Source organism: Mycteria americana, chromosome Z (assembly GCF_035582795.1).
Source record: "Mycteria americana isolate JAX WOST 10 ecotype Jacksonville Zoo and Gardens chromosome Z, USCA_MyAme_1.0, whole genome shotgun sequence".
Lineage (NCBI taxonomy): Eukaryota > Metazoa > Chordata > Aves > Ciconiiformes > Ciconiidae > Mycteria > Mycteria americana.
Genome location: NC_134396.1, coordinates 66,462,772 through 66,478,128, shown reverse-complemented (window position 1 = coordinate 66,478,128; position 15,357 = coordinate 66,462,772). Strand labels below are relative to the sequence as shown.

At 40.6% G+C, this 15,357-nt stretch overlaps 1 protein-coding gene across 1 annotated transcript in view; it reads left to right on the top strand.

Moving 5' to 3' along the window:
• The window catches only part of TEK (TEK receptor tyrosine kinase), a 41,966-nt gene that overhangs the window by 16,802 nt on the left and 9,807 nt on the right, over positions 1 to 15,357 (top strand). The window contains exons 3-12 of the mRNA XM_075526496.1: positions 1,957 to 2,067; positions 5,722 to 5,874; positions 8,070 to 8,201; positions 9,371 to 9,511; positions 10,243 to 10,371; positions 11,411 to 11,565; positions 11,852 to 11,993; positions 12,375 to 12,536; positions 13,494 to 13,628; positions 14,382 to 14,675. Coding sequence (XP_075382611.1) covers positions 1,957 to 2,067; positions 5,722 to 5,874; positions 8,070 to 8,201; positions 9,371 to 9,511; positions 10,243 to 10,371; positions 11,411 to 11,565; positions 11,852 to 11,993; positions 12,375 to 12,536; positions 13,494 to 13,628; positions 14,382 to 14,675 — 1,554 coding nt within the window. The remainder of the gene's footprint in view (positions 1 to 1,956; positions 2,068 to 5,721; positions 5,875 to 8,069; positions 8,202 to 9,370; positions 9,512 to 10,242; positions 10,372 to 11,410; positions 11,566 to 11,851; positions 11,994 to 12,374; positions 12,537 to 13,493; positions 13,629 to 14,381; positions 14,676 to 15,357) is intronic.

Sequence of the window (15,357 nt, the reverse complement as noted above, 5' to 3'; positions counted from 1 at the left end):
ATAAAAACATTTTTATTTTTAATTAAAACACCATTCTGAAATGGAAGTATTAAAATGTTCTTTCCTCAAATATTGCAAGAATACTACTATTTTTTTCCCCTCAGATTTTACAAAATAATATTGTGGAGGTACTAAAAGTTTCAGCCCCATACAAACTTTGATGTAGCATCTGCCTGCTCATTTTTTACAACTCTATGACATGTATAATATAACAGATAGTTCATCATTTTTTTCTCTGCTTTCTGATCCTATCTCTGTATATTTCTTTGCCACCAAATTTCAGCCGTAGACTCCAAATTTGTTTTCTGCAACCATTGATATGAACCGAAGTATACTTTATTGACAGTTTTCTAAAAATGAACCAAAAAAAAGAGGCATGGCTATAGATAAATGGCAATTTTTTATTAATAACTTTCTAACAGTTCATACTAACTTGTGTATGTGTTCCTTAAACAAAACATTCCCTGTGAAATAAATGCGACTTTAGTAGAAATGGAACCTGTGCAAACGCAGAGCCGACTAGGAGCATGAATGGCTTTTCAAGGATTCCTTCCAGCTGAGGCTCAGGTGGGTCTTTCTGTCAGAAAGGTCCCACTCACCTTGCTGGGGAGGCAGGTGGCAGCAGAACTGGGAGCTGAACAAAAACAAGAGGCAGGACAGACTTAGCCAAGAGGAATTTGCACGGGAGGAGCTCTCAGGCTGAACAGCCTCAAAAACAGAAAGAGAAAAGGGGCTGGTGAAAATCAATGCCTCACTCCCCTGGGTGCTCTAAAAGGGAAAGTACAAAGGTGTAACGTTCTCACTCAGATAAAGAGCTGAATAGTGTGGAAGTTAACTTTGTCTAATTTTAGAAGAGTTTCTGTAATTTTTTTGCCATATGACATATCAATAACGGTATGGTATAAAAACTCAGAGCATGAGTATAAAAACCTCATGGCTTTCCCTTGGAATTTTCCAACTAAATGAAAGGAAGTGTCCTTAACTTCTAACTTGTTTCAAAGTAAAGTTGTAATTAAAATTATTGTTTTACTGGTTTCAAAAAGTACTATGTCTTGAAATTTTTCTGTCCCTTCCCCAGTTATCTTCTGATCTTTTTTTCCACTAGTAATGGTAAGGAAAAGGCAAAAATTTTGCAAAAATCCCTCTAGCTACTACTGTCTTCTTTTTCTTAAATCAAGAACTATAAGCAAGTGTATAAAAGTACTTTTTGGTTTAGGCAGAAAAATGAATTTTAATTTCCCAACTGGAAAATTGAAAAACATCACCAATCTAGACAGTTCCTCACACAGAATTTTTATTTTAATTAAGCCACATTTTCAGATGAGAATATTTTGGTAAAAGTACCACTGGCTGTGAACATGTTTTTTTCTTTTGTTCTTAGTGCAAGCCAACACTCTCAGTATTTATAGAGAGCATCATGAACTAACACAAGCACAGACCTACTCTACCTACCGCATCTCCCCCAGACCCTGCCTGACTGTGGTCTCCTGAACTATCTTGACTGTTCTGCATCATAAACCTTGAGCAGAAAAGAACTGAGCCACTCAGGGTATTTGTCTGCCAATGACAGCTTGTTCCCTGCGATACATTTCCCAGTACTTTATCCAGTCTGCTTTCAAAATGCCTCAAGGGATGAAGAAACTTGGGAAAGTGTTTTACAGCCACTTGGAGCTCCTAGTTAGGAAGCGTTTCCAGTTACTCAGCCAAAATAAATTTTTTTTTTTTAATTTAATGCCACAGGTTCTAGTGCCAGGCTGTTGTTTCAGGGTATAGGTGAGTCCTCTTTGCCAAAACATAGAGTTGAGGTTGCTGGTGATAAAGAGCCAGTGTGTGCTCTAAAGAAATTTAAATGTCAAAATCTGAGTCAGGGTCCATTCTCAGCTTTCGGCCCAGAGACCAGATAGAGACAATAACTGCTGCTATTTATCCCATACTTCTGTCCTGTTCTGTTTTCAGCCTCATTCCACCCGGTGGCATTAACTGTTACAGCAAATAAGGGAGAGCATGTGAATATTTCCTTCATCAGAATGGCAGCAAAAGAGGAAGATGCAGTGATCTACAAAAATGGTAATTAACCTTTCTCTCTTGTCTTTTCTCTTCCCGCTATCATTGTCTTAGCCAAGTGCCACGTAACTGTTTTAAAGTCACTGCTGATGAAGCCCATGCTGTGCAACTGGAGCAGACATAATTCCCCATGCATTTAATGTTCCCTAAAGGAGCTGTTTGCCACATAAAATACATTGAGCTGACCTGTTTCTCTTCCACCAGAATGCCAAATCCTCTGTTTATACCTTTGCTTTGTTTCTTATTTCCCTTTTTTATTTCCTTCTATATCCTGTCATATATTTGCCTGGCTGATTTTAGCATTTCTTTGCATTTCTACTGCTTTTCAAGTGCATGCCTTTCCTTCTTCAAATGGCTTTGGAGGCCATTTAGCTTCTATGATGCTCTTCAGGCTAAGAAGTTAAGCACTAGTAATCTGCTATTAGAAGGGCAAAACTGTCACAAAATCTAATCCTTATTTCATTCAACTACAAAAATTAGTCAGGTTGTGAAATTTATGACACCAACTTTTCTATCTAACATGGCACCTAAATCACATGTAACTCATTGTTCAGCTGTGTGTTGCTACTGCTTGATGCTTGGAAATATGCGCAGTTTTCTATCTACCTCCTGTAGAAATGTAGTAAAATACTGGTCACTAAACTCACAGTGCCTTCATACTTAATCAGAATGTTAGACCCCAACAAATTATATTTGGGGAAAGCACACGTAATGTACTGGTCCATTTTTGACTACTGATAGTCTAGCTTACAGTGAGCTACCAGGAAACAGGGAGTAAACAGAGCAGGATGAGGTGAGGAAGTGTCAGTACACTGCAAAAGAATGCATGCAGTGGGCCAGCCTCAGCCCCAGTTACTGAATACTTGGGGCACTTCTCTACAGGCTGGAAGAGAAAAACAACCAAAAGGTGTCTTTTAAAAATGCAATATGCAAAGCAGAGTTTCTTAAAGACCTGTTTCTTCACTCTTCAGAGATTCAGCTATGAGAGTGGACAGTGGAGAAAGTTTGCCATCACTTGTCCTTTCAGGGTCCCCAAGGAAATATTGTGATCTCCTGTCAGCATTTTCTCATACAAGAACCAGCTGGTATGTTGGAGTAGGAGTGCTTACATTGTGGTGCTGCCTTACCTGGCACTCCAACTGGAAATTTGGCAAAAAGCCTCAGATTAACCATGACTCTGGAGAGTAGGTCAAGTTCTCCACCTGGGATTGCAGCTGAAATAGCATCCCTGAGGATTCCTGATACAAGAGCTGACAAAGAAGAGAAAATACTTGTCCTGTTATATTTAGCTGTGGCAGTCTTTCACTTCAGTCATTTAAAGTACCACTTCCCCCTTCCAAACCCTCACTAAGGCTGTCTAGACAATGACAAAACAAGATTGCTTTAATGTCTTAAAGCAATCTTGTTCTGCTAAACAAGATTGCTTTAAGACTTTGGCATAACTTGTGCCATCTCGGAAAACAAGCCACAAAAACTGAACCTTGCTAACAGACTGTGAGCATAAGGCTTTCTTAGTACTTTGCTGCCAAGTTTGTTTGCAGCTTGTAACTCAAAAGGTACGCAAAAAAAGCTCCACAGTTTCAGAACTAATCCCTCTCATTCTTTGCTCTTTTTCTTTGGCCCTGTTTTCTTGAAGAAGTCTTACGTGTCGTCATGGAGTAAACTGATCCAAGATCTTTTTGCTGTTTTGATTATGATCCTCAGCAAACTTTTACTTTTCTAGGCTGCCTGAAATTCAACTATAGTCAAATTGATAGTATGATAGTATGTATGATCACCGACAGTAAAGGTCCTGTCTGACACAGTTTACCTTCTAAATTATTTCAGCAAAGTGAAGTAAGTTGTTTCATTATCAGTGTAACTGTAAGGGGATGTAGAAGGTAAGGGCATTTGATTTGTGGGAGTATCATTTGATTAATGGTGATTCAGCATAAAAGACTAAGACAAGAAACGAAGTAATAAACAGACACACAAGCCCTAAGGAGTAGCAGATGACAGCAAAAACATCAAAGAGCAGAGCTCTCCAGCTTCTGAGAGCCACTGAGGGAACAACGCAAAGCCCTGAGCAGCTTCAGCCAGAGCTTTGTAGGTACAAGAAGCAGGGAGCAGTATTATCATGGCTCTCGGGGGGAAAGAGCAAACTTATTATGGCATGATGGAGGGGGACTGTGAGCATGTGTGAAATAATGGGATATTTAGAGAAAGAGCCAAACAGGAGAATGGGAGGGCTCAAAGTGAACAGAAAGGAACAAGCATGGGAAAATGGGGTGGGAGGCAGGGAAAAGGTGTCACTTGCATGTGTGCAAGCTGCAGGCCAGTACACTGGTCTGGCCAAGCTCTGCACTACAGTTGGTCTGATCTTATTAAACTCTATTCCTAATTATTCTTCAACCTAAGTGTGCTCTCTACCTGGTATGCGTATGTATAATCTGCTAGTGACCTTCAGGCCAGACTAGAAGGCACAACGGTTCTGACTCCTGGTAACACATCCAGGCGTCAAAGGGGCTTGTATGCCTGGGGCCAGCAACCGGAGAGACTAAGTGTCTAAGGCCGGTTACACCAGGTCCGCATGTGTGTGTGCATGTGCGTGTGTGTGTGTGCATGTGTGACATTAGTGAACTTCAAGCCAGGCTAACCAGTGAGTAGGATAGGAAGTCTGAGAGACAGCTATTAGAGAGACCGTAGGCCAACTACGACCCATTTTTGGGTGTGTGAGTATATGAGGTCTGCCAGCAAGCCTGACTAGCTGGCAAGTGAGAATAGGATTGGGCTGCCTGGGTTGTTCATCCGTACATTGTCGCGTGTGCATATGCAGTACCTGTAAAGGCACAGTTCTGCTGCGTGGGTCTGTTGGTGGCTGGCTTTGCTGGTACAGTGTGTGTGAGCATGTGCATGTATGTTTTGGTGATAGCTGGCTGGACCTGGCATTAGCCAACTGGAGCAGCCTTGCTCTAACAGACTGGAGTGGAAGGATTCCCAGGGTCTTGAAGTCCACCAGATGCACTTTCTCTTTGACAGCAATCAATGTTCAAATATTTTTACTCGGTGATCCAGAGGGATGGGAGAAGACCAAATGCTATTGCCTTGGTTAGCAAGCATGTATGACCAACTACAGCAAACCTAGAAAAACATCGATAAGCTCCCTTGGTGAAAAAAATAGGAGAGACAGAAACATATTAAGTCTGGGAAGAAAAGATAAAGCTGTGCTGTGTTCTTCCTGCTTTGATCTGCTAAGTAAATCTTTGTGCTACTCAGATCAAATAGGACCTGGCTGGCATTTGCTATTTGACTCCTTCCAGCTACACCAGACTCCTTGCAGATGGTCACCCCTCACTTCAGGAAAGGCCAAGAGACAAAATGAATACTTTTAACCTTTTAATACTTTTAACATTCCTGTAAAGCAATGCTGAACTCGAAGTAGTTTGTCCCATTCATCTACTAAATCTCCTCAAGATCTAGCTTCCTTTTTACTTGCACCCCTCCAATTATCAAAAACTAGTATAGCTAAAGAGCTGTCAGCAAATTCAAAACTGCTGCTTATAGATTCTGCTGCTTAGCTCATCCCAGCTGTCTTTCCTCAGTAACCAGTGCAAACGCACTTCGGTCTATAGAGGGTGAATGACTTCTGTCTGTTGTATCTGTGTGCTCCTTCCCCAGGTTCCTTCATCCACTCTGTGCCCAGGCATGAAGTGCCGGGGGAGCTGGAAGTCTCCTACCCTCAAGTTCAACCACAGGACGCAGGGGTTTACTCTGCCAGATATATAGGAGGAAACCTCTTTACTTCTGCTTACACAAGGCTTATTGTAAGACGTAAGTTACATTACTGTGTGATGATGATTAATTGTTTAAAGTCGTAATGTATCTGAAATGAGACTTACTCTGTGCCCAAATAAGGGCCAAATCTTTCTTGGCATAAGCTGCTATCAGATTATGTCAGAAGAAATTTTTTCCCAAGGATCTTTGGTACAAGCTGATACTGATTTAAGCAGCTGAGAGAGAAAAAAAAATCAGATTTAGGTTCAATTCATCTTAGCTATTGCCAGGACAGCTAGCTCTTTTCTCAGCATCTCAGCTTCTCAAACACCAAGTAAGCATGAATGAAGAAGGTGGCACTGGGCCACTGGGTGGCACTGGGTGGCACTGGGTGGCCACTGGGTGGCACTGGGCCATGAATATGAGATGTGGGTCTGAGCACAAAATAGGAATTTTCACGTCTCTCTTCTCTATGGTGGGCCATATCCAAACCCCATTTATCCTAAGATTTCTCATCTTTAGCATACATTATTGTAATTTCACAAACCACCCCAGCCTTAGTTAGCTCTTAAAGTTTACCGCCCAGTGGATGACAGGACCAGTTTACAACACAGGTGGATATTTTCCTTTAAGTATTCTACATGTCTTGTGGCTCATGCTACTATGTCCATTTTCATCAGATATAAAGAAAATTATATTCTATTAACTTGGATAGAAATAGAAAACTGATATGTAAAAATAAATAGCTGTTCAAATATCTTACATCATGCAGAAAATGTTTCTGATGGTAAAACATATGTTACCTGCTAACATCCACAGGATACTTCCAGGAGTCACAAACGAATCAATATAATGCCCCAAATTTGGATTTTGAAGCTATTGCCACCTCACTAAATGAAACGGTCCAAGATCTGTTCTCTGCTCTAGTGCCAAGCTGCACAGCAGAAGACTTATCCATAAATTCTGCCCCTGCCTTGAAATAGGCTTTCGTCTTGCCCATCTTGCCTATTGGGAAAACGCCTGGGGCATGGTCTGGGAGAGTGGTAGGGAGCACACTAACAATAACGACAATGGATGGTTACGTGCCACTGCTCATACGCATGTCCTGTCTTTCCCTGAATTAGCCGTATAGACACAGACTGATGATTTTTAGCAAACTTTTTTTTCAAGTATCCACATGTAAGAATTTCGTTCTGGAAGAAGGAGGAGACAGAGCTCCAAGTACCATGCTGATTCATTAAATGCTTGCTGAAATCTGAAAAAGCTGATCCAAGTCTGGAAAACCCACTTTCAGTGAGCCTGCCTCAGGACTTTCCTATTATCTTCTCAGTCCTAGCTTTACACTAGAAGTCATGAAGGTCAGTTTCTGTGATGTAAGAAACGTTGTTACAAAGCAAATACCGAAATACTGAGTCCTCTCAGCTCCTACTGATTTCAAAAGCAGCTCAGAGAATTTTGCATCTTGTAGGGATAGATTAAGCATTTGCATGATGAAGTCATATATACTTGTTTAGAGCTTGAGCTCTGCTTCTATGACATCAATATCAAAACTCTCACTGGCAAGATTAATGGTGGTAGTATCTTTTTCAATTATGAAGTGGGAAAGAAAATCATGACAGGCGTTAAAACAACGGATTACTCTTAGTCCATTTATTCCAGAAACAGGTCACCATTGATTGATCCTTCTTATAAAGACCCAGTGAAGACAATAAAGGTACAACAGATGTGAACCCAGTCTAATGGACTTTCAAGAAAAATACTGTTACAGAAAAAAAACGATGACTTTCCAAATGCTGGTACAATGCCAGCGATGCCAAGCTTGGTCCTGCTGATTTACTACCAATACAGCCAGCTCCCGGTGAAGCCTGGACCTTTTGTAGGTCTCAGATCCATGCTACAAGAATAGAAATCTTAAATATAACATCTTTGTCGACTCCCAAACTTGCTCTTCCAAACTAAAAAAAAAACCCTATCTCTAGTTTCAAAAATGGAAAACTTTTTCAGTTTCTTCCTTGAGGATGTTACATAGTATTACTGCGTACTATGCAGCAGTTCTACTCCAGAAATAAGGGCACTTCCACAATGAAAAAAGTGATTCTTTACATTAGGTCAGTCGGCTGGGGTTTTAGGCGGTTCATATGGATCATATTTTTATGTATTTTACAGTTTGTCTTAATTAAAAAGAATTTTACTACTTGATTGGTTACTGAATAAGGAGACAACAAATATGTCATTATATTTTTGCATAAAAGGATGTGAAGCTCAGAAATGGGGCCCTTCCTGCAGTTCCCACTGCCCTTCCTGCACGAACAATGGCATTTGTCATGAAGATACTGGGGAATGCATCTGTCCTCCAGGTTTTATGGGAAAAACATGTGAGAAAGGTAAGCAAATATTATTTTCACAGATTGCTTATCAATTTGTTCTCAGTAGCAGAAGTTGGCAGATTATTGAGGGAAGCATCAAATGGAGTAACCTTATTTTACTCTTTATAGCTATCGCATTTACAGCTGGTGCCGGAGACAGGAGATAGCATTGGGTGAGATGAACCCTGAATTAGTAAGGCTGTTCTTGTAGTTGTGTTTTAACTTCTTCCTCTCTTCTCCTAGTAGAGATTATATTGCCAGTGCGGATGAATGTTTCCAGCTCTTCTTGATCAATATGCACTTGGACAGTGTGCTAGATAATCTCTTCTAGGCTCCTTTTCCCATGAGAGGCTGGACCAGATGATCTTTCGAGACCCCTTCCAACCTGGGCTGTTCTATGATTCCCCTGAAATCAGTATGCTTGAAGCTACTGACTGACTGTTACATGCATGGTAGACTAGGAGATCTTAGGGATACACTGCCGCGGGGAAATGAAGCCCTGTGTTAGATTTCCTGGCTACTTCTGAACAAGCTGCTAACGTGCTCACAGGGTGATTTGTTTCTGTAGGGGCATATCAACAGGACATGTCTGTTTGTGCATATCTGTGTCTGTGACAATTAGTTTGGATTCTGGAATAATTACAGCAGGCATCACATTGCTCTGATCTGTCCAAGCAACTTTTGGGTCCAATGCTAAATATTTCCCCTAATATTTTGACTGAATTGCAGTGCTGCAAATACTAGTGCTAAGCTATTGGAATAGTTGACATCTGAACTACTCTTAACGTAGCACTGATCATATCAGAAAAGCAAAACCTTGAGCTTGGCAGTTTCATATGCGCTGACCTCTACGAAGAATATTTGGTTTTCATGGCACTGTTTGTCCATTTTATATTAAAAAGGCATATAAAGAGGTTTTAGTGCTCTGTCCCCACATATCCAAAGCAATGGATGCTGATCTTCACATGGGAGAAAGTTACGCTTGTTTCTGCTGCCTGAAATTAGTGTAGCTGTGGCTTGAGTAGTTATGGATGTTAATATATCTGGTATCTGAATGGTAATGGTAAAAATGCTAATTTTTATTTTAATTCATGTTTTCTGTTGTCTAAAGCTGTATCATTAGAAGCATTAGCTCTTTTGTGGACTTAATGCTTTTGGACTATTCTTTCCCTCTCTCCCTTCCATAGCCTGTGGAGCCAATACATTTGGCAAAACATGTGAAGAGAGCTGTAAAGAAAACTATGGCTGCAGAAACTATATGTTCTGTCTACCAGATCCATATGGTTGCTCTTGTGCCACAGGATGGATGGGACTGGAATGTGATAAAGGTATAGTAAAAAATATGAGGAACGGTGAACAGTCCTTAGTGTGCTGCACATAGGAAATATAGACGGGAAGGAAAAGAGGAGAGTAAAAGACAGGATTTTTTACATTCTGTAAAAGAGGGATAATAATATTTACCCATCTCAGAGGATGATGTCAGATTCTCAGAAGAAGGGCATAGTAAAGTTAAAAACTATTCAAATTATTCTGCAAAATGAATTGATGTTCTACTGAGACATTAAAAATCTTCTAACAGCTACAGTCCTGCTGTATTTCTACAAGTCAAACGGAGCAATTCGGTGCCAAACATATATCCATTGCTGAGCAATACTGAGCATAATCAGCCTTGTTCACTTCAATTAAACCGCAATCTCTTTGGGACATGAAGCACATCTTCCTTTAGGAATATGTGCCATCTTGTTCAATGGTGGCATAACTCTGATGAAGCCTTTCGACACTACCATAGTGCAAGTGAAACAACAGTGGAGACTGAAGAAGCTTCCATATTGGCACCTAGTCTACAAATGACAGGCACGGATACAAATGTGCTCTACTTTTTTGACGTTAGTGTGTTCTCAGGATGCTCTGTGGATGATTTTGTGCTAATACATATAGTTTCAAACTCAGTCCAACTGAGGGAACTAAACCCTACTGGAGAATTGATGCATGAGATTGAAAACTAATGGAAGACATTTTCTAGTACCTTTACACTAACTGAAAACATATGTACTTGCAGAATGCAAACCTGGGTTTTATGGGTCGGATTGCAAACTCAAATGTAATTGTCACAATCGAGGGACATGTGACAGATTTAAGGGCTGCATCTGCTCCCTCGGATGGCATGGTCTGCAATGTGAAAAAGAAGGTAAAGCAAGGTAACACGGTAGTAAATGGCTTTTCCCAGCATAACTGAAACAGATCTTCACACTGGTACAGCATTTCCACTCCAGGCTGGTATCTTTGCTCTGCCAATTACATTCCAGGGGCCCAGACACTTCTGTACATCCTTATTGCAATGCAGCGTTTTTAAGCCTCTGCCCCATATGCTGCATTTAGCAGGCTGGTATGCTACCATTTCATCTGATTTGCTTTCATTAGAGATAGATTTGCAAACCTTACTCCACAGGATTTGACACTGACCTTAATATCAATTACTGACAGAATCTGCACCTCCTACCTGCATGATCAGCTTTTGGATAGGCTTATGGTACTTCACCATTACCTACCTCTTATTCATCTGTATACACTCCTATACCATGTGCCTCGTGGATCTGAAATTGATGACTGAGACACCAAGACAACCCCAGAGTTTAAAACAGCTCTGTCTCTCTGAGGGATAGTTAAGTTTTCAAAGCTGAACATACCTCATTCAGAATCTCTTTGGATTCAGACAAGGTTCACACACAGTATTTTATAAAATGCACTCAGCATCTATTATTTCTGCTTGATAAGTAGAGTGACAAATCCACTGTTAACTTGTAAAAGCTTTCACGCACAAAAACAAGCAGAGAAATAAGACATTGATCCAACCAGCCAAACTATACCATTGTGATTTGAATGCTCTTATAAACAGACAAAATGGAGAGCAAATAGATACTGTACATTCAGTACAAAATGTGTGCATGATTTTGCTAGACTCCCTGTGCTTAGAATGTCAGTGAGAAAGAGAGGGGAGGGGAAGGGAGAAGAAAGAAGAGTGGACACAGGGCTTGTTCCTTCTCACATGATAATAACACTGATGTGAAAGTGCTGACTTTGGTAAGCATGATCCTTGTGTATGCCCACGAGTGAAGAACCAGACACCTATGCTGCCTAAATTCATTGTATGCCTAAACCTGTTTTAGTGCTGCCTTTTTAAAGTTCTGTTTGAAGGCTGACATTAAAACACTATATATGTTCTGTAGGTTCAGCAGATCTTTCACCTCAGATAGAAAACTTACTAGATCCTGTAGAACTCAATTCGGGCGTCGAGTTCAAGCCTTTTTGTATAGCAAGTGGGATGCCACTTCCTAAATCTGAAGAATTTAAACTTTTGAAGCAAGATGGAACTGTCCTACGGGTAGGCTTCTGATTAACTGCTTCCTGTTATTTCTGATGTTTATATTGACTTTATCTGTGGTTAACGCACACTATGCTTTTCAAGCATAATGTGAAATTTTGATATTCTGAGATACCTCATGAAGTCATGAACTGGAGCACATATGAAACTATGGAACTGACCATTGTAGACCCTTTCTATTGACATCACTAAACTCTAGATGAGTTCCTAAAATGAGAGAAATTGTCATGGGAATATTCCTAAATGCCCACATTTTCTGGGCCCTGTACATCTTTTGTCATTTCAGCCTGCCCTAATTGTTACCAGTAATCGCTCTGAAGCCATGTTTACAATTAATCGAATCCAGCCCCGTGACACAGGAACGTGGGTCTGCAGTGTGCAGACAGTAGCGGGAATGGCAGAGAAACCATTTCAAGTTACAGTCAAAGGTAAAAGCATGAATCTCTTCAAATATCTTCGAAAAGCCTCTCTGCTTTTAAAGGCAGCTTTATACTCTAACATGGCAGACCTTTCTGTTCTCTGCACTGCAGGAAAATGAATAAATACCTACAGTCAGAATATGAACAGAAACCCTTTATAAGCAACATACTAATTATGTGTATTGAAAAAATAAGTGTGATGGTAAGGATTAGAAGAAAACCCAAGTTTTTTTTTAAAAACTTGACATCGAAATTGTCAGCTTTAGGGTGTAAACCCCTGTCTACTTTGTAAGAGTTTTGAAGAACATCTCCTGTAGATCTAGGAAGGTACCAGAGTTTTACTGATACGGGGAATTAAAAGGCTGGTTTAATACTTGCGTTCTTGCTCAGTTCCTCCTGTGCCACAGTATGCCCCAAGGCTGACAGACAGCGGACATAATTTTCTCATAATTGATATCAATGCTGAGTTACATCTTGGAGATGGACCTGTTGTGTCAACAAAACTCCTGTACAAGCCAGCAAAACGTTATCAGTCCTGGATGTCTGTGGAAGGTAAGAAGACGTTCTTTAATTCCCTTAAACACAAACTTCAGGTGCATGCCGAAACATAATGTGGTGTCTGCTCTTGACTAGATTCAAAAGAGTCTACAACACATAAAAGTTAAACCTTTTATGACTGGATGCGTGACTTTTTGTATATGACGATGTATAATGTTAATATGGATGTGGTACACCAACAGTAGTCAAAAGTATATATTCAGTTTTCAGTAATCCCCTCCCTCCTTAAGATAAATAGCACTCAATGTTGGGCCCAGCTCTTGAAAACTCCCATGTAAACAGCAGGTTTCCAAAAGTAGTGAGAAGTATGGAGACGTGCTGAAGCGCCTACAATCTTCCTTCGTGTCTATTGTGCCCTCTGGTGAGACAAATATCTTACCTAAATATTTATCAGGAATGGTATGGGCAAAATGAAGCCTGCTTGTGAGTTAGATTACCTCTTCCAGCCTTGTTTTTAACATTTTATGCAAGGCCTAAAATATTATAGGAAACGTTACAGGAACTTTAACAAGTAACAAACAACTGTCGTTACTAATTCAAGGTAACCCAAGATCCGCGTACACAATGCACACTACCTAAGCAACCAGTCTTGTTCTGTCCTGAAGGAAGGGCAGATGGAAACATCCTTTGGGCTGGCTTGGAGCTCAACTTAAAAATAAGTATTTTATACTTCTAAATCATAATAGAATCATGGAATGGTTTGGGTTGGAAAGGACCTTAAAGATCATCTAGTTCCAACCCCCCTGCCATAGTCAGGGACACCTTCCACTAGACCAGGTTGCTCAAAGCCCCATCCAGCCTAAACAGTTTACCTTAGTGAATCAGAAACAAAAAGAAGAGCCTGAGTATCTTAGCTTCCATGGTTAGTGGTTCAGGAATATTTTCCAAACCTTTCCTTCCTTAACATTCTTCAGCATGGGCTATGGTTTTACTTTCTCCTTTTGTTGCCAGTAAAAGGCACAACCAAAAGACTGGACAATCTGGAACCAAAAACAGAATATCAGTTCTGTGTTCAGCTGAGTCGGCGAGGGGAAGGTGGGGAAGGCCATCCTGGACCACAGGCTAGCTTCACAACAGCTGCGCTTGGTAAGTCATCATCTTGGCTTTTCACAAAAGGGCGGTTTCAGCTGTTTTTGTCTGTGGTCTGTTCCCCGATCTCTGCCAGAGCACTTTCATTTGAGCAAGACATGAAAACTATATAGTCTTTCAAAATAATCTCAGGCAAAGAAAAAAAAAAGAAGAAAAAAAAAATCAGAGGTGAAGAAAACCAGAAAAAGGCAGAGCTATTATTCTCCCTGATTTAGAGATGGGGGATCTGGGAAAGGAAAAATTACATATTTTGGCTGGCTGTGCAGCAGAGTTGGAGATAGAAATCACTTCTTTTGCGTGCCAGTCCTTCCTCCTAATACCAGATCAGTCCTTCCTCTTAGTATTAGATCAGTTTACTTTAAAAATTAAGGTGTCTGAACAAGCAGAAAAGCTTTTAGTCCACTGAGGGTACAGGCCAAGCTGAAGACAGCCATACAAAATAAATGAGGATTGCACCAGGAACTATCTAACAAAAGAGCAAAAGAGCTGGCTTCTCATATCTAGAAAGTGCATCTGCAACACCAGCTCAGTGAAGAGACCTTTTTGTTGACACAACAGCTGTTGATAAGATACTTTGGGAACATCAACACCTCTTAGACGTAATTTCTGCCAAATTGGGTGGGGTGGCAGGGATAATTACCCTTTGTCACTCCAAGCTAGGGCAAGTGGTTGGGAATAACTGGTACCCCTATTTTAGCTTGCATACCAGACATGAAATGTTGTTCCCTGTCTCACTGTGGCTTTTCCAAGGTCTTCCTCCACCAGAAGGCCTCACTCTCTTTCCAAAAAGTATGACATCACTGAATTTGTCATGGCATCCTTTAACACTGAGGACAGAGGATGACATTCGTGTTGAAGTGGAAAGGAAGACCGTGAATGACAACGGTGATGAGAGCAGTGTTATTACTCAAGTGCCAGGAAATATGTCCACCCTGATCATTAAGGATCTTGAGCCTAGACAGCAATACATGTGCAGGGTACGGGTGAACACCAGGTCCCAAGGAGAATGGAGCAACTATCTGTATGCATGGACTTTCAGTGACAGTAAGTAGCTGAATCACATCCTTCTGTTTAATTCTTCCTCTTTCCCCCAGTGATCAGACTGATTGTCACTTAATGACTACATTAAATGTAATCCTTTGTTCTGGTAACACTCAGTTCCTGATGATCACTTGTGGTTGTTATTACTATTACTACGAAGATATCTCAGTGTCCAAAGAAATTCTTACACTGGAAATTATCAGGAACAAATAATGAGTTTAAAAAACAAAAACGGGAAAAACAAGTTAAAAGCTTGGGAAGCCACATCTTCATTTCAGTGCGATTCATGCTTTGAAATGTAGCATTTTTTTGCTCCTCATAATGACGAGCCCACAGGTCCATATTCCAAGCTCTTTTTTATTCCAAAAAACCACTCAGACCCTACAATTCAGCTATGTCAATACAGAAATAGTCAGCAGTTAAAGAAGGAAGAGAAGACACAATGCATGGTAAAACCCCTGTGAGCAGGGAGCAGTTAAGTGTGCTACACTGAAGACCAATGACCGCCCTTGAATTCTCTGAGTGTGAGGAGTGTCCTTTCATAATCACAGAATCACAGAATTGTATAGGTTGGAAAAGACCTTTAAGATCATCGAGTCCAACCGTAAACCTAACACTACCAAGACCACCACTACACCATGTCCCTAAGCACCTCATCCAAACGTCTTTTAAATACCTCCAGGGA